Source organism: Anser cygnoides, chromosome 20 (assembly GCF_040182565.1).
Source record: "Anser cygnoides isolate HZ-2024a breed goose chromosome 20, Taihu_goose_T2T_genome, whole genome shotgun sequence".
NCBI classification, from domain to species: Eukaryota; Metazoa; Chordata; class Aves; order Anseriformes; family Anatidae; genus Anser; species Anser cygnoides.
This window is the reverse complement of record NC_089892.1, coordinates 9,885,762-9,912,514: the sequence shown is the minus strand read 5'-3', so window position 1 is coordinate 9,912,514 and position 26,753 is coordinate 9,885,762. Positions and strand designations below refer to the sequence as shown.

The window sequence follows — 26,753 nt, the reverse complement described above, 5'->3', positions numbered from 1 at the left end:
CCTGCACAGCACCAAAGCGTCAAGGTGGTGTTTTTGGCCTTGCCCTTCCTTAGGGGTAGGGAATGTCAATACAATAAAACTCACTTATATGCCTAACATGAGACTAAACATCCTTGGAGGGCGGAGTTATTTCTTAGGCTTTCTAGACAGCTGCTGGAGGCCTCAATGCAGTTTGGAGGAATAGAGGAAATCTGTTATAAGGATACGGCCCTGATGAACAGGTTGCTTTGAATGAGTGAACTTCTAGAGATATATACCAGTAAGCTGTGTAAATAAGCAAGCCCAGGGATAAGTTTTCTTCCTTTTGCTTATATGACTGCACATGCGATTTTTTTTTTTTAATTTTTGCCCCTGGAATCTAATAAAGGAAAACATTTTGAAGAAATTACGTCAATTTAAATGGTGTGTTGAAGAGAGAGCTCTTCCTACAGCTCCACAGTCCATCTCCATCTCTGCTGGGAGAAAGTGGAACAAAACTAGATTGAGATGAAGTGAGAGCAAGGCTGGCGTCCTGCTTGGGGTGGCCTCCCTCAGGCTGGTGGTACCCGTGTTTGAGCACTGAGCTGTGGGATGGGGATTGCTCAGATCTGGTGACAAGTCCAAGCTGCCCCTCTTATGGGGACCCTCTGTAGTCCTGCTCCTGTTTCAAGAGGACTGCTTTCTCTTGAGCGGTTGAATTTCTTTATATCTCTGAACACAAGTGAAAGATGTGGGAAATGGAAACAAGGGACAGAGGTAGAGCCGCACCAGGAGGGTTGAAGGGAAACTGTAAGTGAGCAATTACTAAGCAAAGGCCCTGCTGGAAGAGGTTTGTTTTCAGGCAAAGGATTGCAGGAACTGAGGACAAATTCCCCCAAGCACTAAGGAGAGCTTCAACAAGTGGTTTTCCATGGACTCATGGCATTCAGCAAACTGAGAGAGCTGCGTTATACTTCTTCTGGTTCCTGGATCTCCAGGAAGGAGATGCAGACTTCTGGGTTTCTGATAAAGTAGACTTCCTTTTTACATCTCTTGTAGTCCCTTTAGAAATAAAGCAGAGGCCTTCTTTCCAGAGGTCTGTGAGCTGCAGCTGGCAGGTGAGGCGGCAGTGAGTGCTTAGATCAGGCAGGACGGTGCTGGCATGGCTGTGGTGAGCTGGAAGCACGAGGACCTTCAGACTTCAGAGCTGTTCCTGGCCTGCACGTCTCTGGGACATAGAATCACAGAATCATCAAGATTGGAAAAGACCTCCAAGATCATCTAGTCCAACCATCACCTTACTACCAATGTCACCCACTAAACCATGTCCCCAAGCATCGTGTCCACCTTTCCTTAAACATTCCCAGGGACAGTGACCCCACCACCTCCCTGGGCTTGGGGAAGTGAAAGGTCTGTGTCAGGAAAGCAGATTGGGTGAGATCTTGCTGCTCCAGTGCTCTGCTGAACCGGATGAGTGAGTCTGATGTATGGATGCTGTGGGCTTTGTCTTTGCCCTGCATCTCACCAAACCAGCCTCGAAGCACTGCCAGCAGATTTTTGAGAGAAAGTGAGTTTTCTGTCTGATTAGTGGTGGCTTTCTGGGTCCCGCTGACTGCAGCCAAGGAGGATTTGTTCACTTAAAGTATCTTCAGGTTATGCCTAGCAGCCTGTTTTGTCTACTCCCATGACTTGGTCATCTACAGTAGTTCAAAGTATGGGAAAATGTTACAGCATCAGATGGGGCTTACTTTGCAACGGGGCTTGACTCCACGAGGTGTATGGCAGCGATGGATTGAGCTAGCCATGGGTTGTGTATGATCTGACACTTGATGTCACAAGATCCTGGCTGGTTTTCAGCCTAGCACAGATTTGGTTTGCCAGATTGTGCTGCAGCAAGGGCCAGATCAGAGCAAGAGGAGGATGGTTCCCAGCCCTGACCCACCTGAGTGGGGGCCTGGCTGGGTCTGGCTATGGGGACAAGGCACATAAAAAAAAAATAAAAATCTGTGCCTACCCTATTCCCCCTCTTCCAGAGCTTGAGAGGGGAATCATTGTTATGTGTCACTGCTGAGAGAGCAAGCTATTTTCCTTGGTCTGGCAGGTCGGAAGAGATGGGCAGGCTCAGAACTGCTCCTGGGAAAGGAGACCCCAGAGCTGGCAGCACGGGCAGGGAGGAGATGCTGTTGCGAGCTGTGCTTGAAGCTTCTGAAGATCTGGACCCAGATCTTGGTGTGGGCACTGACACGCAGGTGCTGCTCTCTGGCTGCAGTGTTGCTAGCTCTTGTAGCTCTGGCTGCTCAAACTTTCTGTGGTTTTCCGTTTCCATTGTTTAGTTTGGACTTGCACAGCTACTTGCATGAGATGTTTGTTTGGCTTTCTTTTCTACTTAAATAAATGCCTTTTCTCTCTTATTGCTCTTGACTGCAGAGTAGAGTTTCAAAGCAGGACTGTGCTGGCTCAAAATCTAGGTACAACCTTTTTGGGAGTCTTTTGGAAAACTCCACTTTCTCAGACAGTCTCTGCCTTGTGAGGGGGCCTGGTTGTGGAGGTGTAAGCACATGGGAATGTGACAGGGTCGTGAGTACAGACCCCAGCTGCAGAATTTCACTTCTGGTTTGATGTCTTGAATGTAAGCTGTGGATTTCTGCCTGGAAGTGGCAGGCTTCCTTCTGTATCAATATCAGTTGGATCTGGTATTACATATTCCATGCTATAAAAACATGATTAGAACAGAGACAATAAACAGAACAGCCATCACTGATGCCACATAATGCATTGTGTCCTTACAATATAAATTTTTCCATTTCCTTTTCTAATTTCTAGTAATTGAGCTCAATGAGCCTGCTTGGAGCTGATTTCTTGATACAGTTTTCTTTACATCTTTTTCTGATTTCTGGCCTCACTCCAGCTGCTTGCTTGATGGTGCATTTTATTTTAGCTTCTTAATTTGCTGTTAGAGTTGTCAACACCACGGGGCCCCCTTGCTGCTTTCCTTTGCTTAAGTAAAGTGGATATATTTCTTAGATTAGTTAACCGCTTGGCTGCTGCTAATATAACAAAGCTTACAGGTGTTATTGGAAGGCACCTGCTGTGTTAGTGGCAGGTGAGGTTTAGGCAGGCAAAGCTGGCCTGAGGGCTGTGCTGATGAACGTGTCAGGTATGCTCGGGTCAGGAGCAAGCCGAGGACGTGGAGGTGAATTTACTGGATTCATCCTCGCTTGCCTTCAGTTCTAGTGATGTCCTTGCACAGCTCGCAGCTGCCCAGCAACAGTCTCAAAGGACCAGCTGCAGATGCAGCCGTTGTCTTTTCCCCCATCCACACACAGGTAATCGCATTTGAAAAAATATTATGGGCTTGCAAGCTAGCTGCTTTTGTGCAGATCACTCTGATCGCGCATCTGAGGAGGTCAAAATCTCAGTCTTTGCAAGTCCACGCAGTTCTGTTGACTGCTGCAGAATGGCACTGACCTCCAGCTACCTCAGATCTGGCTCGCTGCCTTCGCAGCTATCTTTCATGCTGGCTTTTGTTGATGCAACAGAAAGCATTTCTATCTTCTCTTTATCCAAGTAACAGACGTGAACAAATCAGGGTTGTGATGAGGCAAAATAAAAATACGAGGCATAAAACAGAAGCACAAATGCTTTCCTTCATGACTTCTTTGTTCCCCTGTGCGGCTAAGGGTTATATGGTTTTATAGGAGAGCTTTCCCCAGTGTGTTTTTCTTGCATTACCCATTTACATTTTGCAGAGCTCAGTTATGCGAGTAAGCAGTAGCTTTTTTGCAGGTGTCCCTACGCATTTTCCCTTTTCCAGAAGTTCTCTTTTTTTGACACAGTGCGTTCTAGGCACTGCCATGCTATTGCTAGGTGAAATGTCCCAGCTGGTCTGTGTTTTCTGTTGCCTGAATGTTTAAAAAAAAAAAAAAAAAAAATTGGTCCTAGAACATACGATACCCCATGGAGCTGATTTTTCTTTTTAGCTTTCGTGTGGGTCTTTCAGGTTGATGGTCACACGATTCTCCTGACACTGTGACCATGCTGTTGCCTGGTGGCTGTATAAGACATCTTGTTCCATTGCTCACAGGAGAATCATCATTGAGAAAATAAAGCACATGTTTGTAGCCTGTTACTCAAGTGCTGATCTGCTTCTTCGGCTGAATCATTACCCCATGCACATAATCACTGTTTATTGTTTACCTTGCTTCTGAATTAATCAGCAAGTTGCTTTATAGAGGAGAAAGGAAGAAGCATTTTTTTTTTAACCTTGCTTATGGCAAAATCTCTTTGGTTTCCTCATTGCTGCAGAATCACTTCTGCATCATGGGCAAAATAACTTTCCTTACATCTCATATGTGGGGCTCATAGTCTAGCACACAGTTGTGACTACTGCTGCATTGGAGAATGTCTAATTATGCTTATTTTTGTGTTATGTGGTGACTAGGAATTGGATTTAAAAAAAAAAAAAAAAAGCTTGATCTCATTGTCTTGTGTGCTATGCTAAGGAATGGGAAAGAATAATAATCCCTGCCATGAAGGGAGTGCATTGCCTCCTTGTTGGGTGGACAAAACAGATGACCAAGGGAGATGTGGTTACTCTGTGGGTAGGGTTTAGCAGCAGACTGTAAAGCTAATGATACAAGCTGCTGATACAAATTAGGCACACTCAGCCAATGCCATCAATAGCACAGTTCCTTTTGCAGTAAAGAAACTGCAATTACTTTCTGTTTATTAGCCAAAAGAGGGTTTCGTTGCTGTTGTTTTTTTCCCTTGAACACAGACATCTGCAGAAGATATACATCAGCCCACTTGTAGCTTGAATAGAAGACAATTTTGAGCTTGATGGTGATGGGAAAAAAAACAACAATGGTTAATAGTTTCTAGCTTTAATTCTCTGTTGGGTACTTGTATTGGCAAAGGCTGTCCACCCTTGGAGACAAGTGGGTGGTGATTTGCATGGAAAGGAAGAAGGAAGATAAAGTTGGGATGTAAAGTAGAAAAAGAAATTGCCATTAATTGGAGAAAAGCCTGGTTTCATCCTAGTTAACTTTAGGTACTTGGATCTGGTGCCTGTGGCAGGAGATTAGGCACTGTGGAGAGAAGCAGCTCCATGGGGCTTCTCCAGGTGGTAGAATTGCCCCAGGGGACACCTGAGTGCAGTCGGGAGAGAGAAGTGAGTATGTCTCTGGGCAGCTGGTGTGCTGCTGGGTACTCTACCCCATCTGCCCTTTGTGCCAATCCTCTCAGGCTCTGCTGTGCTTTGCTTTCCCCCAGTCCTCAAAGTGGGGAAATGAAACTGGACGTGGCAGTCAGAGGGTGAGAGTTGGGTCAGATGGAGGTTGTGAAGCTAAATCCATTAATCCTTGAAAATCACCTGGCTCGTTCAGGTGGATTTTGTGATTTGCAATGGAGCCAGGAGGTCTCCAGCCATATGCGGGGATCATTTTTATGTTGCAGACTGGTAATGTTGGGGCTTCAGTTACTATTCCTACACTTATCCATCCTGGTTTCCGAAATCTGAGACTGCAGTGTGAAGCTCTGTGGCATGCTGCCACTCAGCACGTGAGACAAGTGTGTATTTACATTGTTTATGCAGAGCACATACAGCAGTTTTTACAGCCTGAGGTAAAACTTTAATAGTTGTTTGATGGTAAATTTCCATGTCAGCTGCTCTGGAATTTGGTTTCAGGGCCGAGCCAGGAGAAGCATATTGTAGCTGGGGGATTCCTGGTTATGTGAGAGCCACAAATGTGACCCGGGAAGGCAGAGATCCAAGAGGAGAATGCAGAGTTTGAATGATAACAGTTGCCTCATTCCAAGATGCAAATGAAACACCAAATGTTCAAGTTCAAGCTGGGGTGGCAGCTTTTTTTTTTTTTTCCCCTCTTGAAGGATCTGGCCACCCCCAGACTGGGTCTGATGCAGTTCTTTCTTGAACATATTGAAGGCAGAATTCATCATCTTGGTAACTTTTTCCATATGGCTGTTATTCCTCCTGGAAATAGTTCTGTGTTTGGCTTCCTGTTCCCTGGTCCTCATTTCCCATGTCTGATTTCTCCCTTTCTTCTCCCTTTCTTCTCCCTTTCTTCTCCCTTTCTTCTCCCTTTCTTCTCCCTTTCTTCTCCCTTTCTTCTCCCTTTCTTCTCCCTTTCTTCTCCCTTTCTTCTCCCTTTCTTCTCCCTTTCTTCTCCCTTTCTTCTCCCTTTCTTCTCCCTTTCTTCTCCCTTTCTTCTCCCTTTCTTCTCCCTTTCTTCTCCCTTTCTTCTCCCTTTCTTCTCCCTTTCTTCTCCCTTTCTTCTCCCTTTCTTCTCCCTTTCTTCTCCCTTTCTTCTCCCTTTCTTCTCCCTTTCTTCTCCCTTTCTTCTCCCTTTCTTCTCCCTTTCTTCTCCCTTTCCTCTCCCTTTCCTCTCCCTTTCCTCTCCCTTTCTCTCCCTTTCCTCTCCCTTTCCTCTCCCTTTCTTTCCTCTCCCTTTCCTCTCCCTTTCCTCTCCCTTTCCTCTCCCTTTCCTCTCCCTTTCCTCTCCCTTTCCTCTCCCTTTCCTCTCCCTTTCCTCTCCCTTTCCTCTCCCTTTCTTCTCCCTTTCTTCTCCCTTTCTTCTCCCTTTCTTCTCCCTTTCTTCTCCCTTTCTTCTCCCTTTCTTCTCCCTTTCTTCTCCCTTTCTTCTCCCTTTCTTCTCCCTTTCTTCTCCCTTTCTTCTCCCTTTCTTCTCCCTTTCTTCTCCCTTTCTTCTCCCGCTAGAGTGTAGTTGTGGGTCCTTTGCAATTCATAACTTTAAAACGAGCCTGTATTGAATTTTGGATGAAAGATTGTCACAGAGCAGTTAGGTATGCGTAGTGCTGCTGCTCTGCGTAGCATGCACGTCTCTAGCCCACTTGTTCGCTCAGACGTACTCGCTCCTCCACGTGGTTACAGGCGCTGGGCTCACTCATCCCAGCTCGCATGCACATACTCATTCACATCCTTTGCCAAGTCCTCAGCTCCACCTCAGCTTCGAAAAGAAGGAGAATTAACTTCTGTGCTGCTCTGGATGGTCTTTATATTAGTGTACCTTCATATGGATGCATGTTGTCACTGGTCTGCTACTGAAATGGAAACAGTTTAGTGGGACTCTGTGCTTCTCTAAGAGCTAATAAAATCAAATCAGCATGTTTTGTGCTCCTTTGTTAAAGTAGTGCTTCTGCCTCTGGTTGCTGGGCTGGGGCAGGGAGTTTAGGTTCAGTCCTGCTTCTTCACAGTGAATCCTGATGGAGATCTCACAGGAGTGACTTCAGCCACTGAAGGAGGGTTTGTTGACAGCAGTGTTCTCACAGCCATCTCTGTGCCCTGATATTCTCAGTGACTAGCACCTGGTGCCGAGGGGGGTTTGTTCTTTGCTGGAACAACCTTGAGGTGCTCCATTGCTGGTGACAATCCTGAATGACTGCCAACTCCCAGGGAACTGCTCAGGGCCAAGAGTTCAGGGCTCTGAGCCTGCATCATTAACAGCCTGCATCATTGCAAAATGATGTTTAACAGTGTAAATTGGTTGCCCATGAAAGTTAGGAGCTGATGATAACTCTAGAGAGAAAGGAACAGAATATAGGCTGCCTCCCACGCACTGCTTTGCCCGACACCTGTATCTCAAATTACATTCATTTCGAAGGAAAGAGGATGAGCATTTGCTAAGCAGACCCAGAATATCCACCTGAAAGCTCTAATGCTCATTTGATTTGTGCTGTCCTGCTCAACAGCATCCACTTCTCCAGTGGTACCAGGCCGTGGTAGCACCCCATCGGTGCCAAACACTGACTTCACTGGGATGTCTGGCATATTGCAGGTCAAGCTCTGAATGTCCAGATGGCAGCAAATTACCCATTAGGTGAATAATTAGGTTTTCTGGAAGAGAACAGGACCTGTGGCTGACCTGTGTTCCCAAGAGACACTGCTTAGTAACCTTAGATCTTGGTCCTGCAGTTGATGGCCTTGGGGACATGGAGTCCTCTTGGCTCTCCTGGATGCTGGATAAGCACAGTACTTTCTGTATATGCAGCCCATGGCAGAAGGGGCACAAAATATGTTTCTTTCTCTGCTGGACAACATTAGATGGAGTATGGAGACCAAGGAAAGCTATGCTTTTGGAGCTGAAGCTTTTCCGAGCTAAGAAAACAGCTTCTGAGATACACCAGAAGGCTGTGCTGCCTAACCACAAGACCTGGGCAGGCTGGAGAGCTGGACAGGAAGAAACCAGATGAGGTTTAGTAAGAGCAAGTGTAGAGTCCTGCACCTGGGAAGGAACAACCGCACGTATCAGTACAGGCTGGGGGATGACCTGCTGGAGAGGAGCTCTGTGGAGAAGGACCTGGGGGTCCGGCGGACGACAGATTGACCATGAGCCAGCAGTGTGCCCTGGTGGCCAAGAAGGCCAAGGGGATCCTGGCATGCATTAAAAGGAGCATGGCCAGCAGGTCAAGGGAGGTGATCCTCCCCCTCTACTCTGCCCTGGGCAGGCCTCACCTGGAGTGCTGTGTCCAGTTCTGGGCTCCCCAGTACAAAAAAGACAGGGATCTCCTGGAAGGAGTCCAGCGGAGGGCCACAATGATGATATGGGGCCTGGAGCATCTCCCCTATGAGGAAAGGCTGAGAGACCTGGGTCTGTTCAGCCTTGAGAAAAGAAGACCGAGAGGGGATCTTATTAATGTTTGCAAATACAAGTGTGGGAGACGGAGGGATATGGCCAACCTATTTTCAGTGGTCTGTGGGGACAGAACAAGGGGCAATGGCCACAAAATGGATCACAGGAACTTCCGCACCAACATGTGAAGGAACTTCTTCATGGCGAGGGTGACAGAGCACGGGGACAGGCTGCCCAGTGTGGTTGTGGGGTCTCCTCTGAAGATATTCAAGGCCTGTCTGGACGCCTACCTGGGCAACCTGCTGTAGGGAACCTGCTTTGGCAGGGGGCTTGGACCTGATGATCTCTTGAGGTCCCTTCCAACCCCTACAACTCTGTGAGCTCCTGGCTGATGGTTTCCTGAGGTCGGTAGGGGTTGGTAGGTGTAGCAGGATCTCAAGAGGTTATCGGCCTCACCGCAGATGATGCTGAGCTCATTAGCACCACCTAGCAAATGACAGAGAATAAAGTCCCTGAGAGCAGGCTGGAAGTGATTTAAAGCAGCTTAGAACCCCTGAAATGAGGAGGGAATTGCAAGTTGGTTTGTCTTGGCCAGAAGCTGGTTTGTAGGGTAACATCCAGATGGGAACTTGTGAGGAACAGCCCAGTTATTGGCATAGGGTTGCTGGCAAATGCTCTCCTTCAAGCCCTCCAGGCGTGTGCTGCCAGCAGACACGCTAGGACTGGTGTGCAGGTACTGCTTGACTGGCCTGGAAAAATTGGATTTGGTGGGTCTCGGAGGGATCCTCTCTTTCAACATCTGATAGGAATCAAATACATTGAGAGCTTTTGGGAAACTGATGCTCTCACCCAAAACAATCTTTTTTGTTCTCTTAAAGACATGGTTTCTTTTCCTTTTTGACTTGCTTTCTTGGCAGTCTGTTCAGTCTGTACCATGGGCTCACCAGACTCTCCCAAAGTAGCCTTGAGCAGCCAGTGCAGCCCCCATTTTTGTGGGGTCATTTGTGGCTTTCCCAGCTGAGACATGAAACATGTGAGCAAGCCTAGGAAGGGGACAAGGGGATGGATGGAGAAGGTTTTCCCTGGGCTGTCAGCTGATCTGTATTCAGCTTTCCGGATGGAGGTGGCCTTTTCACCACCTTCCACCCAAGGAGTGTTTAGTCAATGGTAGGACAACACTGGTGCAGTGGTAATCTGGATGTTTCTTGCTGGAGCAGCTCAGGGCGTTGCTGAGAAGGCAGACGCATTGCCAGCATCTTACAGACAGTGTACTTGGCGTTATCCTTGGTATTCAGCATTGTCCTATTAATTTCTCACATTAAAAGCTATCGCCCTTGCGTGAGGAGGAGGAGAGGTAAGGACAGATGCTGGCACCTCTGCTTTTCCACCCACCAGCAGAGGGTCACCTCTCTCTAGGCATGGAGGATGGCTCGTTTCCTACAGAATAGCTGTGCTTGGTGAAATATGCGCTCTGACACAGTGCGCTGTAGCAGATATATGCCAAACACATTCAGGTGTTAAGTGAAAAATACTGAATGTTTTTAACCTCCTTTGCTGAAATATTAGATCAGTCTTGCAAGAATCCCCTGATGCCAGGTGAATGCCCTCCTTAATCCCTCTTTGTATGCTGGGGAAACTGAGGCACACACTGGCTACCTGCCTTTGAGAGTGTGTGCTTGGTGGTCCATGCTCTGAATCACTGAACTGCTCCCAGATTTCCCTCCTCCTCTCCACCCTGAAGTCAGTAGTGGATTTTGCACTCCAGGGTATGGTAAATAATGACTGGTTGTCACTTGGTGTCATCTCCGCATGAAGACTGATGCCATATTCATTGTGTTGCCGTGAGCCTGACACAAACAGAGGCAGTGAACTGTCAAATATTAAAATTTGACCCATGACTCTCATTCTGGCATGCAGACATGTTTACGGTCTTGGGCCCTCATTTCCTCGTCAGTCTTTACCTAATACCTTAGAACTTTCCCTGACTCTGCTGGCACTCTCATTAGGAGATTTTGTTTTAGGGTACACTCAGCTCTCACCAACATTTTGTCAGACAGACAAAGGTAATATTTCAGGAACCTGCCAAGATCCCACGATCCTCCCTGAAGTGCCAGTCTCAGCCATCTGCACCCCTTCCCACACCCAAACCTGATGCTCGTGCTTTTGTTTCCTTTCCGTTTCCCACCCCAAGGCCAGAGCAGAAGCAGCAGGGCTCCAGCTGGACTTCTCAGTGCTTTGAGCAAGGACAGTTCCCAGGTGTCTTTCAAGGACATACCACATGCACCAGCCTACATTTGGCATGCAACTTGGGTCTGAAGCATCCTGGCAGACCCCACTGTTGCCCACTGGGCAGTCCAAAATACCAGCCTGACACATACTTCAACCATTTTTTGGCCTTCAGTGAGGGCTAGAAGGCTGATTGCTTTGCTGTCTCTAGTAGCCAATGTGTGATTTGCATGATAACGAAGGGTGAGTGTTAATTGCTGGATCCTTGCAGCTTGGGTATGTCCCTTGGTGCCTTGGGTTTCTTGTGCTTGGTCTGGCTCTTCCCTGTGCTGCAGCCTTTCCTCTCACCCTGCATCAGACCAGCTAACGGCGGGGGGTCTCCTGCAGAGCTCTCTGATATTTCTCTCTTGGTGTTCCTGTAGTGAACGGCAGCGCAGCACGCTTCCCCCTTTAATTAGCCTAATACCATGCAGGAGGCAGCGGGGCAGTTTGTTTAGCTGGAGGGTCCAGAGGCACAGCCCAAGGCACTAGTGAGGGGAAGTTTTGACGTTTTGGGATGTGATGCTGTGCCAGAGGGACCCGAGCTGGCACAGAGTGAGCTGTGCACAGCCACGCTGCTGTGATAGCATCCATAGGGGACAGCCTGGGTGCCACTGGCAGGGGCCGTTCTGCCCTGGATGAGATGCCCCTCCTCCCAGCAAGGTTACATGGCTCAGGGGGAGGGCTGTGCTCACGTACCAGTGCGGTTTCAGCTCTGGAGCTAGGCTGGATGTTGCAGCATGGTGCCGTGTTGCATGGAGAAGCATTTAGCCCCAGCAGGCACAGCTGCTATCTTGCATCTTGGCAGCCCACGCTGTGGTCATGTCAGAGAAATCGAGCTGCTCTCAGCTGTTATACCCTGCTGGAGCCATGTCTAGAAGGTAAATTTTGGTGTTTCTGCAGGTGTTATGAACTACTGCATACCACGCAGCTGCCTGGAGGGTCACTGAAGTGAAACTGCTCGCTGTAGCCCTCCGAGTCCTTGCAGCTCCTTGACGCAGCTATGAATCTTGCTCCATTCTCGCTGAAGGTTGAGGTTAACAACAAGCTCCTGAATTCCGTGCCTTGAATTGTTCCTTCAGGGCCAAGGATTATGATTATTGCAGGATGAACCCTTGTGGTGTTTGGATTTGCAGGGTTAACTAGTTTCTCAGAGGTTAATATTAAGCAAGTATGATAAATAAATAATGAGGCATGTTGGTGGGGGTGATGTGAGCAGTCCAGGAAATGTCCGGGTCTTGTGAATTATCCTTAGAAAGCATTATACTGTATTATTTAGCAGGCCCAGCTCTAACCACTGCTTGGTGCGTTGTGCCCCTGTCTCTGCAGAGATTGACTCGGCTGGTAATTTTTTCCATTGAGATTTCTATGTTTTTCTCTGGTGACCTTAATTCAGGCCCTTGTGCTGGTCAAGGTGGCAGATGCCATGGAAAGAGATGCTGCTGGGCACTAGCTTGCCCTCTGTGGCCCTTAGGTTTGATCCCAGCCTTGGGGAACTCCTGAGGGCAGGTCTGATGGATGTAAGGGCAGGGCTCAGTGTTTCTACATGTATTGTGCACCTAGGTTTTGGGTTTCCCAATAAAGCACAGATCTCTGGTCTTGAGGACTTCCACCAGCATGAGATTTACAAGATCTTGTTGCTAAATGTGCCCTTCTCGTGCTGAGAATGGGAGCAGAATAGATAACTGAGGTTTATCCCTGTAGACCCTTGTGACCCTGTCCTAGAGACCAAGATTCCCATTAATGGGAATTTCTCTCTCTGTTACCCTTACTAATAGCCAAGGTAGGAGACATGCAAAGATCTTTAGAAGCTTAAAGTTGCTCTGGAAAGATTAGGAGAAGGAAGATGAAGGAGAGTTAACTTGGCTGCATCATGGTGGCTACATGCATTTGAAGTCAGCCTTGTGTGGAAAATGGTGTCTCATGACCAAAGTGAGAGTTTTGGTCCCGAAAGCACAGAAATCTTTTTGAAGGCCAATGTCCTGCTTGCAGCATCCACAGCACTGCTTGCTAGAGGTCAGGTACTGGGGAGCAGGAGATGGCCCCATCCTGTCCCTGAGCAGCCCCATGATGAAAACCAGCTCTTGGTATTTGGGCCTGAGACCAGACTTTGCCATTCCCTTCAATGCAGGAGTTTTCAAATAATGCAATTTTCTGCTTTCTTTTGCTTGTAGTGCTCTGGGTCTCCTTATTCTTGGCACTGTATTGCCTTTCTGAGCCCAGTTTATGCCAATGGAGAAGACAGGCACCAGGTATTATACTTCAGTCTGGTCCTTTCCTTCCTTGCTGTCATCCCCATGAGACAGATGGGTGCTCCTGCCTGGGACAGGACATCTCCCTGGGCTCCTGGTAGCCACCAACAAGGAGACCAGTGGCTCTGGAGCACTTGCATAATGGGCAGAGCATCCAAGCGGGCTCTGCTGAGCTGCAGCAGGGCTAAAATGCTGCCTTTTGTCTATAAATAGAGTGAGTAGGCCAGTTTGCCTTGAGATACGAACCCTTCATCTCCCGAGAGCATCCTAAACTTTCCTTTCATGCCTGATGGAGCTGGGATTGTGAAGAAACTAATTCCTCCCTATTCTTTGATCCCTGGTCTTTCCTCTGCCTGTGGTTGGATCTTTAGCCTCAGCTGCAGGCTGAGTGCTCCTGTCCCACCCTGGTGCTGGGCATGGGGGTGCTCCACTGGGGGAAGCTTGCTGGGAGATATCGGAGGGCTTTCTGCAGGTGGCTTCCTAGGATAGGGGAAAACGTGAGGGTTCATGTGAAGAGAGGTTTTGCAGAGGTAGTGGTGGGCAGTTTCCTCCTGATAAAAGCATACAGGCAGGCAGTTGAAGGGCTTGGACTGGTACGGAGAGCTGCTGGAGGTGTTTCCCAAATGAATTCTAGCTTTGCTTGCGGCCGTGTGCACAGGACCATTGCGGTGCTGCAAGAGAAAGCCATGTTCTGCTTATGTCTGACATCCCTCATCGTCATGAGCTCTTGGGTTACGAGGTTTCGTACATCTGGCCCCACCGAGGAAGGCTGAGTGAGTGTGGTACGGTTCCTTTCGATCCCTGCTCAGCACTGTCCATCTCTCCTTGCCTCCAGCCTTGGCCCAACCACCATCTGTCCCCATTCTGAGCCACCCTGCCTAGCTGCAACCACGTGGGTTATTTTTCATCTGAGGCCAAAAGCAATAACCCCCCTACATTGCCCATTGCTGGAAGCAAAACCGAGCAGAGCCTCAAAAAAAAAAAAAAAATCCCCATAAATTCCCCTGATTTGGTGTTCTGAGTTCAATCATTTTTTTTAATGGCCTCTTATTCCAGCCCTGAAACCTTGTGTTAAATTTGCAGCTCTGTTTCCCTTACCAACTTGAAAACGTCGCTGTGCTGAAGGCTTCAAGTTGCTGGTTAGGTACCGATTCATTTTAACTCACTCCTGCTGCAAGGGATAAACAAAATATGCCGAGGAGCTAATTAGCTGGGATGTTTGAGGCCATTTCTCTAGCCAGGTGCTCTGGTTCTTATTTCTCAGTTGGCCCCAGCTCTGCCTCCTGCCAGCTTCTCCCACCAGCGCTCTGCTCTTACAGACCATGGCAAACAGCTCGCAATATCAACGCGGTGCTGGCGTGGTTCCCCCGAGAGCGTGCCCTTGCTGGCTGAGCCTGGCCTGTCCCTGCCTTTCTGGTAACTGTGGTTCTCTCTCTGTGACCTCAAATTTCCTTTCTCTGTAGCAAACGGATCTTTTTAGGAATTTCCAAATGGGTTTTCAGGAGGAGGAGGAGGAGGCCTTTGCAAAGGAAGTGCTTTCTTTGTGCAGCTCAGCCCATCCGGCTCTTGCTGAGCTCCGTGCTCTTGCTGAAGGCAGGGATGACTCAACAGAGCAAACCTCCTGCTTCCCCCAGGTGCCAACTGACAACGGGCTGATGCAAAAAAGCGCTGTCTGTGTGCATATGCATGCATCTATATATACATAACATCTGAGGAATAACATCTGAGAAACTGGAAGATTTGCCTCTCAGGCTGAAAAACAATTCTGGGGGCTTGTTCCTCTCTTTTTCTCTTTGCCATAGGTTTGTGGCTGCGCCACAGTGGGTCATGAGGCTGAGGCTGGCCCCTTGGAGGCTGTGGGAGGACAGGGATGGTTTTATTCATTATCACAGCTGCAGTGGGATGTTGTCTCCAGTGTCAGTGCTGGCCAAAAGAGAGGCAGGTTTTGGCAGCGGGGTGGCAGCCGCTGCCCTTTCCCTCGTGCACAGACGTGGGCTGCTTCGGGTGGGGGCTGCCTGGTAACGTGCCCCCGTCATCCTTTGGGAGTTACTGCCTGTAGTTCTCAGCACCGTGCTTGGTGTCCTCCAGACAAAGGAGCTGGGGATTAGAAGGAACGTGTATTTATTTCATGCTTCTTTCTCTCTGGCTTACTGACTTTAACACCTTTGAATCTTACTGAAGCCTGTTTCTTGTCCTGAGACTTGGAATTGATTCTGCTTCCTTCTCTTTTGGTGGCTTTCCTCGCTGGCTCATAAGTTTCGCCAATAAATCCACGGGCATCAGCCCATGGTAGCTGAACATTGGTCTGCAGAAAACTCTCTTAAAAAAATCTCTGTATAAAAAGTCAGATCATCTTTACTTTTGATTCTGATTTCCCAGTCCTGAAATTATTATTATTATTAGTTTGGTAGAAAAAACAATAGAAGTGATGAGATTGGTTTTCTCCTCATGTTGCTCTGTCATCCCAAGGTGGATCTGCAGCGGTTACCAGAAAAATCCTCCAGAGACTGAGATGAATCAGTTACCAGTTCAGGCAGATGCTGGCAGAAATCTGTGTGGCTGGGGAGCACCGTGCAGCAGGGCTTTGCTGCCTTTGGTCTGCCCCATGATAGGAGCTTGTGTCTTCCTTTCGTGCCTCTCCATGTACGAAGATGCAGTTGCAACCCACTCGGGGGGAGACAACTGACCCAAGTGAACACTTATTTGTATTTAGGCCGTGCTAGCTGCATTCTTTCCTTTGCTCTAAAGACAGACTGAATTTTATGAGACTGGTCCAAGCATGTGGTGGATTGCAAACTGGTTAGGGATAATGTGTGTCATTTGGGTCAAGCTTGGGTGAATTAAACTCTAGTCTGGAAAACTGCAGGAATTCAGGATATTCTGTTCTAGTTCCTTTTCTGCTGAGTCTTTGCTGAAGGCTGCAGTGGACCTCGGAGAGTTATTGCTTCTGCTATTAGTCATGGTGGTCACTACAAGTCACGGAGAGGGGTTAAGGCCAAGGACCAGTGGGAGGAGAACTAGGGCTCATGCTAACCCTGAGTATTTGCTGGAGGGTTTTGCAGATGGCAATATTACTGCAAGAGTATGAGAAAGGACGGGCTGTGCCCTGGGAGAAGCAGAGAGGAACCAGAGGTGGGACAGTCACCTGCAGCTCAGGCACTTATTTAATGCAGCTGCTTTTCCTGGTTTTGAGCTTAAGGTTTGAGCCCTTTGCAGGCAGGGTGGTGACCCCCCTCCTCCCATTTGGTCCCAGGTGTTGTTGCTTTTTCTCATTTCATCACCTGCATCCTAGATAAAGTCCCCAAAGGTAGTTGGTGCTGGGTTTTCTTCTGGTGCAGCTGTCTCTGATTTCACTGATAGACCCACCTAGGCAGGAGGATCTTCTGGTGGCTGTAGGACATCATTTCTGCCGTGGGCTTGCTGTGGATGGAAAAGTGAGTAACAGGAATGAGGGACTGTAACATGCACTTGGGAACAGCAGAGGGAGCTTGGAGATGGGTGCAGGATCCAGGCTGGGGGATTCTGATTTTTGTCTGGTTTGAAGGCTCCAACTGGAGCTGGTGAGCTCTGCCTTGCCTGGACAGCTTCACCTGCATGTCCAGGGAGGGAAGGGACATGGGAGCTGAGCAGATCCTTATTGCTCTCAGGGTGTGTAAGAGCTTGCAGTGGTTATATACCGCATTAACCTTTATGCCCTTATTATTCTGGGAAGTCTTTGCACTTGAACGTCTCCTTTGGTGGCTCCCTGTTGAGCACAAGCCAGCTCCAGGTGTGTGCTTCAGTGCTTTGCAGAGCAGGGCTGTGTCCCCACGGCCCTCCCAGGGAGGAGACTGAGCTGGGGGGGCTGGAGCGGATGCAGCATGGTCTGGGAGGAACTGAGGTGGCCTGATCTCGTGGGAGAAATGCAGGGAAAGGAGCCAAGTGTCCTCCGGCTCCTTCTGTCAGCTTTCCAGTGGCTTCATTATGTGACCCTGGGCAAGGCAATTAATGTCTCTCCAGGTTGTCTGCCTGCTTGGGGGAGAGGAGCTAATGCTGGTCCCCGGGGTAGTGCTGCAAAGTGCTGCAGGTGAAGTGGGTGGGCTGGCGGTGAAACCCAAACCGTGCTCCCAGGTCCTCCCCTGGGGGAGGCGTGGGCGTCACCCGCAGCCTCCAGCAGCTTCTGCTGCTCTGTTCAGATCACACAGATAGCAGATTATCCTGCTTTACTTTCAATCCTAAAAGTTTGGTTGCTTGTGGAAATAGACCTTACACCAGGGTGTTGTGTGTGTCAGAAAAAGGAGATGACATATCAGAGGAATGGCTCGATGCCATGCTGGAGCTGGTGAAAAGCTGTCTTTTCAAAGAGCTCCCCTGTATTGTTCCTGGCTCGTGTGTTTTGGGAGTTTGTTTGTTGTTTTTCGCATTGTTAATCACTACTGATAGCTCTCAGTCTAACGATTTTGGATTTTAGTGGTTTTTTTTTTTTTTTTCTTTTGGTTGGGTGCATTTTCACTTTAGGACAAAAGTTAAAATCTACTGAAATCCTAATCATCCCACAAAGCTGCTGGGATAAACAAGGAGCAAAGGGCTACACAGCTCATGTGTGTTAGTGCGTGCACAGGGGAAATACCAGTGCTGAGCAATCTGAATGGCAAAGCCTGCAAAAGCTGGCGGGGTTTATTGTATATATAACATAGGTGCTGTCTGCTTCCCCGGAGCCGTGCTAAGACAGGTCTTACTCACGCCGCTGCTGGCATTAACGAAGAATTCACGCTCAGCACTGGTGGAACAATGCCGGCAGCGCTCTGGGTTTAGTGTGGTGCTGCTTACGTTGCCCAGATCAGGAGCTGCTCGTGATGCTCAACCTGCGGGTCTCTGGAGGATCTTTCACCAGCCCCAGCACAGCTCCATGGGGTTCCTCAGCTGCAGAGCCTGGCTTTTTGGCTGAGGTGGTGGCGGGTGCATTTGTGCTGCAGGGCAGGGTGAGCTGCTGAGGACTGCGTGTGCACAGCGTGATGCCTCGTGCAAAGTGCTGATGGGGATGGGACGGCAGGAGAACCTCCATGCAGGTTCCTTTCCTGCTGGGGAGGTAACGTTAGGGAGAGTTGTAGGAAAATGCACCATGTCCTTAGGGGGAAAGGAGGGAGGTGAGGTAAGGTTACCCAGGTCCATAGCAGGCTGTGGGCAAGGCAGGGTGGGTTGGCTGCATCCTGCCCCAAGGGTGCTTTGAGCTGAGCTGTGTCCCCAGGGTGGGATGAGTGCCTCCAGCCCCCTACCTGCACAGCAATATTCATGTGAGGGAGGAGAGGTGGTGGCCCTGGGGCTCCTCTGTTCCAAAGGCCCGTCTCCACCCCTTCTGGTCACTCCACGGCCACTTCTAAATTGCAGTACTATCAGCACCCAAGGAAAAAGTCAGCGCAGACCCCACCACTGCTGGCCACCCCTGAGACCAGACCGCAGGAGGACACGGTGCGAGCAGCGGGGTATGGACCCGATGGCACGTCCTCCACATCCAGCTTTTGAACCCGGAGCGTGGAGAATGAGCAGGGTGATTTGAGAGCCGGTGAGGTTCCCTCCCTGCCTTAACCCTGCAGGATGAACGGGCGTATAACGAGATCAGGCCGGTGTTTTCTGAGCGCAGCTGAGGCTGATTTACATGCTGAAGGCACCGGAATTCAGAATAAAAGCTTTTAATGTCTGAAAAATGGAAATGAAAGGAATGCCTTCAGAGTACCAGAGGGAACAAGGCAAAGGCGATGGTGAATGAAATGAACGGCGTGATGACAGGAGTGAGGGGAAAATGAAAGAGGGCAGAGCAGGTGTGAGAAATAACATCGCCGGCCTGGATCCACAAAGGATTTGCTTTCTGGCTTGCTTTGAAATGAGTAGGAGCGAGATGCAAAAATGCTGTTGTGACTCTGGTCCACAGGTATTTCGCTTAATTTTTGTTGCTAAGAACCCTGCAGTTTTTTGCTCTACTTTTGGCAATGCTGAATGACCCAGAGCCTGATGCCCCCGTGGCACGTTTCTGACTTGTCACCACCCATCCATGGGGCAGGTCATGCTCTGCCTTCCCAGCTGGGTCTGTTGGATTTTGTCAGTGTATTTCCGGGCTTCTGGAGCAGGATTTAGCCCTGAGTTGTACCTAATGACTAAAAAAAAGGGGACGGGGGGAATGATCAAATGAGAGTTTCTGTAAAAAGCACACGAGCTGGCCTCAGCCTCGCTCATTCTCATTGAGACAGGTGTATGATTACAGATTATACCAGTTTAAGAATTAAGACAAGTATTACAAATAATCTATAGAAGTAAGCTTCTTATTAATCCTTTTGGGTAAAAAGGTTTCATAAAAATATTCGTAAATGATACTCAGGATCAGGGCAGAACCTGGAGTTTCCACCGCACAAAAGTATTTTGCGATGCCAAAATCTGTGTTTGGAAAGCTGAAATGTGAAACTACTAAATGAAAATAGTTCATTTTGGGGTAGATCAAAATATTTTTGTTTTTAGAATTTATTTTTAGTGAGAATCTTAATGAAAGTAAATACGGTTTCAAAAATAAGAACAAACATGTTCAACTCAATGAGAAGACAGATTGTGGCTGTTTTCCTTAATGCAATTTTTATGAGTTTGACCCATTCTAGCAGGATATTTTGATATGATCAAGTTGGCATTTTCTGTCAGAAAACTGTTCTCCCAGAAAATCTGCAGCCGGTTCTAATCAATATTTTCCTTTCTTGCCGCTTGGGCACCCTTGGAAATGAATATTTTGGGGCACTTCATTGTGATTTTTTTTTTCCTTCTCCTGGTGACATAATTGAACTGAATTGTACCTGGAGACAGAGGCAGCTTTTTAACCCTTTCCCTGCCGCTGAGCCGCCTCTTCCACAGGCTGCTGAGCTCGGCAGAATTTGTTTCTGTGGCGTGAAGCTGGGCACGAAGCTGGACCCTGCCTGTCTCAGTGAATCCCTCCTGGTGCACCACGCAGAGCCCCGTGGAGCCTGGAGCAGCCATGCTGTGTGTGGGCAGTGGGTTTGCAGGGTTGGGTTTGTCCTGGAGATGACAGCAGCCAGCGGGGTGAGGAAGGTTTGTGTCAGGGCTTCTCTGCACGGGGAAGCAGTGAGGAGCTGCAGCCTCGCTAAGAGGATTCAGGTGGGAGCTGGGCTTGGGTCTCTGCACATGGAAGCAGTTGCAGGAGTCAGTGGGAACATTTGTGCTCCCTGAATTCCTTTCCTGCCTTTGATCCTTAATTCGAGAGCATTTTCCATGCTGGTCTCAACACCCTGGCTTAGTTACAGGCATCTGGAGTCCAGCTCTGCTGGAAACCAAGCTGGGAAATCCCAGGAGAAAACGCACATCGGGAGGGGTCGTGGCGTGGGGCACGTAGGCAGGCTGTGCGTCCCTGCAGCACACGTGGAAGGCGTTTGGTCCCCAGCCCCTCCTGCAGGGAGCAGCCACCTTGTGTACATCATGGTATGGAAGTGATACATGAAGGGTTGGTGGGACGTGACCCCAAAGCATCACCAGCACCATTAGGTGCAGCGGGGCTGGTGGGGAGCATCCCTGTGGGGCGGCGATGGGATGAGGTTTGAGTAATTCTGCCATTTTGCCTGAAATACTGAGGCTGAGCCTGGTGATCTCCCAAGCTAAGAGCACAGATTTGCAGGGCTGGAGCTGAGCAGTGGGGGCTATTTAAGCAGCACAGGGTGTTTTGAGAGTTGTAATCTGTTGTTAGACCAACTGATACAGCTGCAAGGAACACACGATTATTATTATTATTATTATTTTTAAGCAATCATCTAATGGCAAAAGAAATCCTGAAAGCGTCTCTGTTTTTCCCAGTGGGCCCAAGAAGAAACATCACCTCTCCTACCAGCCCTGTTGCTCTGACCTGTTGTCTGTCGGGAATTTACAAATTCTTACATAACATGAAAAATACCCACATTTGCCCATTTAAACTGGGGCCTTAGCAGACTCACGGCCCCTGATTCAGGCACTGAGGAGAGGTGTACACTGAGGAGATGTGCATGTGCCAGACAGAACCGAGCTGCCTGAGGGCAGCAATGACTTCACCAAGAGTGGTGTGTGCTGGCTGTGTGGCAGCATTGCCTTCATCTTGCACAAGCAGAGCTTCCAACAAGTATGAAATGGCTGGGCTGTGGCTTTCCAGAGCTTCCAACAGGCATGAAATGGCCTTTCCTAGGACCTGTCAGTCCAACAGCAACGCATCTGGATCTGCATGTGTTCACAATCCGCCAGCTAACGAGGAAATATATGTCATTGCTACGTTGATACTCAACTCATTTCCCTTTGAGAAGTGATCCCTGTGCGGCTGATGGGCACCACTTTGCAACTGGGCAGTTACTGGGGAGATCCGCTTGTGTGCTGTAGTGTGTCTCTGCATGATATACCTGCTATCTATCTCTAGGGTTGTTGCTGATGGGAAGTGATGGAGCAGAATGCCCTTTCCCTCTGGGACCAGCTGGGAGTTGAGGGGTAGTTATTGTTTTGGGTGACCAGAATAGGCAAATGAAGGTTTTGAGTATTAGAGTAACAAAATAAGAACATTTTGTCCTGTTTTAAGTGCTCTTCTTCACCTGATCTGACTTGGTGTTTAGCCAAGTGGTACATCTGATAAAAAGGAGCATGGGTGTCCTGCTGTAGGCATGAAGCCATAACTGCTTGCTTTGGTAGCCTCCCTGATGCCATCCACGGGTGTTTAAGGGTGTTTAATGAAGTGGAACAGCTCCAAGTGAAGAGGCACAATTTGTCCAAGAGCTCCTTGCTGCATCACGCTCAAGAGCTTTTGGATTTAGGAGAGCAACCTTCAGTGCTAAGCCCTGGTTGATTTCAGGATGGGAATCAAAAGCAGTGTTCTATTTTTAATGAGCACCCTAATCACCAGGCTGCCAGGCATTTTGAATCCCTTTGGTGGAGCAGCTCTCCTCCTTCCATATGAATTCAGGGAGCAGTTGTTTCAGCAGGGAGCAGGCAGGGTCCCTCACCGGCATTTTGGGCACCTGCCTTCTCTGTCCTGCTCGGCACACATTCATCTGCAGCGAGTGATGCAGCCCCAAGAGGAGGAACTGAGAGCCTCGTGTCCGCACTTTGGTGTGCAGGGAGCAAGGACCCTGTTCTGGCAGAAGTGAGCCCAGGTCTGCTTGCTTTGGAGGGATTGAGGCCTCCTGTGCCTGCAGGAGCATGCCAGTGCTTAGATCTTGGGGGAAGGAGGGTGGCACCAGTGCTTCGTCCTTCTCCTGAATTTAGCCCTCCCTCTTTCCAATCCCATTTTTTCCCCTAGTGCTGAAATATGACCCTAAGAATCACCAAACACAACCTGAATCAGGAGGTTTAGGGGTGCATTCCTACAGGCAGAGGTTCTGCAAAAAGCATCACCCAAATCTGCTGAAGACTTCTATATTTGTGTTTTCCTTATTGAAGCGTTAGCCCCTGAGGAACTGTGGCCACACAACAGGCGAGAGGAACGGGCCCTTGAAGAACAAGTGGAAGTACACAGACAAGGTGTGTCTAGGAACTCCTAAAACATCCTGTCCTCTGAGCCTTTGCACCTCTGCTCATCCCTGGGAAAAGCAGAAGCACTGGGGCAGGCTTACCTCCTGCGTGGTGCAAGCCCTTGCTTTTGGGACAGATGGGGATGTTGGCGGCTGCGGAGCAGGGAACAACTTCGCAGCCTGGTCCCACTGCTTTGGCCACGGGGAAACTGCAATGTGAGGCTCCTAATCTTGCTATCAGCATGGGCACCTTACTCAGGGTGTCCTTTCCTGGGAGCCTGGGCCACCACGGTGCAGCTCACCGGGCTGCAAAGGTCCTGGGGCAGGGGCTGGCACGGGGACAAGTGGTGTGCTCCGGGGGCCTCAAGGCATCCTCTTCTCTAGTGCTCGGTCAATTATTTTCAATTTCTGGTGAACAGTCTGAGAAAAACAAGCCCCAGCACAGCTGGTAGACCCTAGGTACATTTCTCATTGTTATTTTTTCCCAAGATATGAAAATAAGATGTGTTGCTCCATTTTACTGTTTATATATATTTTTTTAATGCTCATTTACGCTGACATATGGAGAATTGCTGAAGTTAAAACACCATTTCGAACCACCTAATTTAGCAAACACCGAGAGGAAATGTTTGATTACTCTTTCAGCTCTTCACTTTTTCCTGGCTGAGGCTATTTACTGTATTCAGCCCAAATTAGCCAACACTTTTGGTTTCACTCCACACGCATTTTCCTTTGATAAAGTATCTTCCAGAAAGTTAGCTCTTTTAACGCATTCCCACTGTTAGAAATGAGATGAAAATAATATTTCTCAACCTCAGAGGATGCTGGATGGGAAACTCATGTTACTTAGGATGCACACCAGTGCTTTTGTAAGGGAGAAATCAGTGTGTGGACTGGAGATGTATAGTGTTATGTGCGGATTTTATTTTCCTCAAGCGACAGCTGTGTTTGTACAGAACCTGGGAATCTGCGTGTGTGTGTACTGGTAGTGTATTACTGTGTGCCCCAAATGGCTGTTTGTGGGAGGGAGACCTGTCCGGGGGTCTGGGTATCGGTCTCCAACTACAAATTTTTCCTTGTGCAGCTGTAGAAGACAAGTTTCTCATGTAGTTAATATTGAGGCTAAAACCTACTGAGTTGGCTTATGTGTGTTTAAATTTTTATTAGGGTAATTACTGTAGAATAATTGAGAGGCTTGCTCTGGTTTGACCTGCATCAATTAATTTGTTTTCCCCCTCCATGTAAGCGGATGCTGCTCTCCACCATCTGAGGTATATTGCTTAAAAATACATTTTCTGCTCCTTCTGATGTGCGGCTGTGATTTAGACAGAAAGAGGGGCCCTCTCTCTTAATAGATGGCTTTAATTGAAATCCACTTACTGCACAAACACTGCAAATCTCTGAAGATGCTAGCAGTTACTAACATCTGCGCAGATTTTATATAATTTTTTTTTTTTTTTGGTGCAAGATAGCAAACCGTGTGTTAAGCCATTAGCTGTCTCTGGGGGTGAGAAGGGTTGGGCACGGGTTTTGGCCTTGGCAGCGATATCTCAGGGCTTCAGGCAGCTTAACCTGCTCTGCTGTCTGAATATTCAGCAGAAATCCTCATGTGTCACCTTGATTAGCCCTGGTGAAGAATTGATTTGTCTGAGCCTTGCTGTTTGGCAGTGCTAACGCGTGGCTGCCTCCCAAAGGCACCCGGGGTTCCCAGTGCAGGATGTGTCCCTCCAGCCATGCATTGCGGTGTGCAGCAGCCCCGTCCCCTTGTGTCCTGTACCTCCTCAGTCCCTTAAACAGTCCATGGGGTTTCTTTGTAGGGCAGGTGCTGGCCCTAGATGTTGCCCGTGAATCCACCTGCTCCTGGCACACCCTGGCTTGTTTAGGGGTAACGAATTACAAAGCAATTTCAGCAACGCTCTGCTGGCTGGCAAGGAGCTGGAGTTCTCCTGCTAGCCCTGTGATGTAGGTGTGGGTCTGGCAAGGTGGAAGGTGGGCTGTGGGTGATTCCACGTACAGGGCTGAGGGCACGTCTGGAAAGCCTTCATCCTGTTGGGTGATGCGCTGCTTTTGCAAGGGAATTTGGAGAGGGCCAGGCTGGTGATGGGATTTGGGTGAAGCTAGGCTGCGCTTGGGGATGGTGCAGCACTCTCCTGAGGGCTGGCATCAGATGTGCAATGGGAAGGGCAGTATATCCTGGAGATCAGAGGGAACAACAGTCTGAGGGGACACATTTAGGGATTTCTCCTGATAAAGAAGGGAAATGGTAGCTATGGGGCAGTCTTCAAAATGTTTTGGTCATTCGGAAGAGACGGCAATGCCCGGCTGCCTTTCCTCAAATTGCTTCTTGCAAGTTCAGGTGAAGAAGAAAGGGCCTGGGGTATCCCCTGTCTGTGCTTCCGAGGGGAAAGGATGTGTGGTGGCCGAGGAGGGCAGTGGGCTCGGCTCCTCGTGGTGAGCAGGTCCCTGCCAAGCCCAGGGGCCTCCTGCTATGTGTGGTGTGGAAGTGAAATGTGCGCGAGCATCAGCCGCTCCTCGTTAAACTCCATCAATATCTGGCGCTGGAAGCCATGCAGAGCTGTGTAGCAAAGGAAATGGCTCAAATTGGACTAATAAAATAAGGGGCATTGGCACTTGTGGCCCTGAGCTAGGGAGACCAGCACGTGGGTCCTGATGGAAATGCCTGCCGTGGGACGTGGAGCCAACCTTGTTCAGAGTAAGGCCCTCTGCATTGCAAGTCTTTGAGCAAAACTCGGAGCACAGCCGTCTTCATCTTTTCTACTGCATAAATTACTGCTGTTTGTTCCTGCTGGTGCTGTGTTGGTAGTGGGAGGCCACCGGGAGGTGCTGTCTGGGCATGGGGGCGGGGAGCGGGTTTCTCATTTCCAAGTCTGCTGCTGAAGTCTGGGGGAGGCATCCATGCTCTGGGGGGCTTCTCTCCACGGTGAGACAGGACGGGGAGCCTGAAGGACTGGCTTAAACGGTGAGCTTTGAGGGTCTGGAAGGGCGGGGAAAATGAGTCCTGGGAGTGCTGGTCCCTGGCCTGAGGAGCCCCGGTGCTGTGAAGTGTCTGAGCTCGGGGCCTTCCCTGTGCCGGGTCTGGGTTTTGCAGCCTGCCAAGCCCCAGCAGCCGCTCTGCACACAGTCTGTGCCAGCGCTGTCCTTCAGACCCACAAGGAAGGAGTTTGAAGTTTGGTGGCCCACATTTACCAGGTCACTAGCCCCCAGGGTGCTTTGTGGTGTCCACCAGGCCTGCTGCGGCTGCTCCATGGAGAGAAATCCCATCTCCTGCCATGCCCTATGGGCAGAGACCGTTCTGTGCCCTTGTGGCCTTGGGTTGTCTGGGGCTCTTTCAAACTTTGGTAGCACAAACATTGCCTTCTTTCTGGATACTTCCTACAGGGCAAAAATGCTCCCTTGGGCCTAGGGCGGCTCATTGCAGGGCTGGCCTCTTCTGTGTGCGTAGGTGCAGAAGCAGGACAAGCTGAACCCAGAGCTGTGTCCATTCCCTTCTCCTTCTCCTGTGTTTTTGGTAGTGCGTTTTGGCATGGCAGTGCAAGAGCAAGGCCAAAGCCCCGCAAATTCATCAGGCTGGAGTTAAAAAAAACTGTGGAGAGGGGGGTGGCTCTGGCCACCATGCCTGTGGGACATGGGAGTTAGGGTGGTCCGGAGGTGCTGGCCTGGCCCAGAAGATGTCAATACAGGTGGCCCAGGGGTGGCAGAGCTCTACTACGCAGCTGTCTTCTGTGTTCTGCTCTCAGGACATTTGGAGGTTTGAACTGTATTTGGTTATTTTATTCTCAGCAGCAGTCATCCACTATGCTCTGGCTGTAAGGGACCAATCTTGTTGATAAGTAGAAGTTAGGGTCAATGTACTTATTCTAGCCTAAGAGTATAAAACATCAGAGTACTGGAGAAATGCAGTTTATGATTTAAGAATTAAAAGGGAGATGAGAGAGAGCTGACATGGAGCAAGCTGGCAATGGCTGGGGGTGTGGAAAAAAGGCTTGTCTGTTATATGGACAGTGACTGCAGGTGTGGAGTGCAGGCAGGCTGCTGATGCTGGTGGCACTGGTTTGGGGTGATTTTTCAGAGGGGCTGGGGGGCACTGCGGTACTCTGAGTGGGGTGGACACGTGTGGTGTGTGTATGTGAGTGGTCTGAAGGCAGTGGGGAAGGTAG

General features: G+C 49.2%; 1 protein-coding gene across 16 annotated transcripts in view; it reads left to right on the top strand.

Moving 5' to 3' along the window:
* CACNA1B (calcium voltage-gated channel subunit alpha1 B) overlaps nucleotides 1–26,753 on the top strand; it is a 281,607-nt gene that overhangs the window by 53,359 nt on the left and 201,495 nt on the right. Inside the window, exon 1 of one of the 16 annotated variants that reach the window (XM_066980514.1) lies at nucleotides 16,388–16,518. The exons of the other annotated variants lie outside the window; for them this stretch is intronic. Within the exon in view, the coding sequence (XP_066836615.1) occupies nucleotides 16,511–16,518 (8 nt within the window). The 5' untranslated portion in view covers nucleotides 16,388–16,510. Of the gene's footprint in view, nucleotides 1–16,387; nucleotides 16,519–26,753 lie in introns of those variants that run through there. 16 annotated transcript variants of the gene reach the window in all.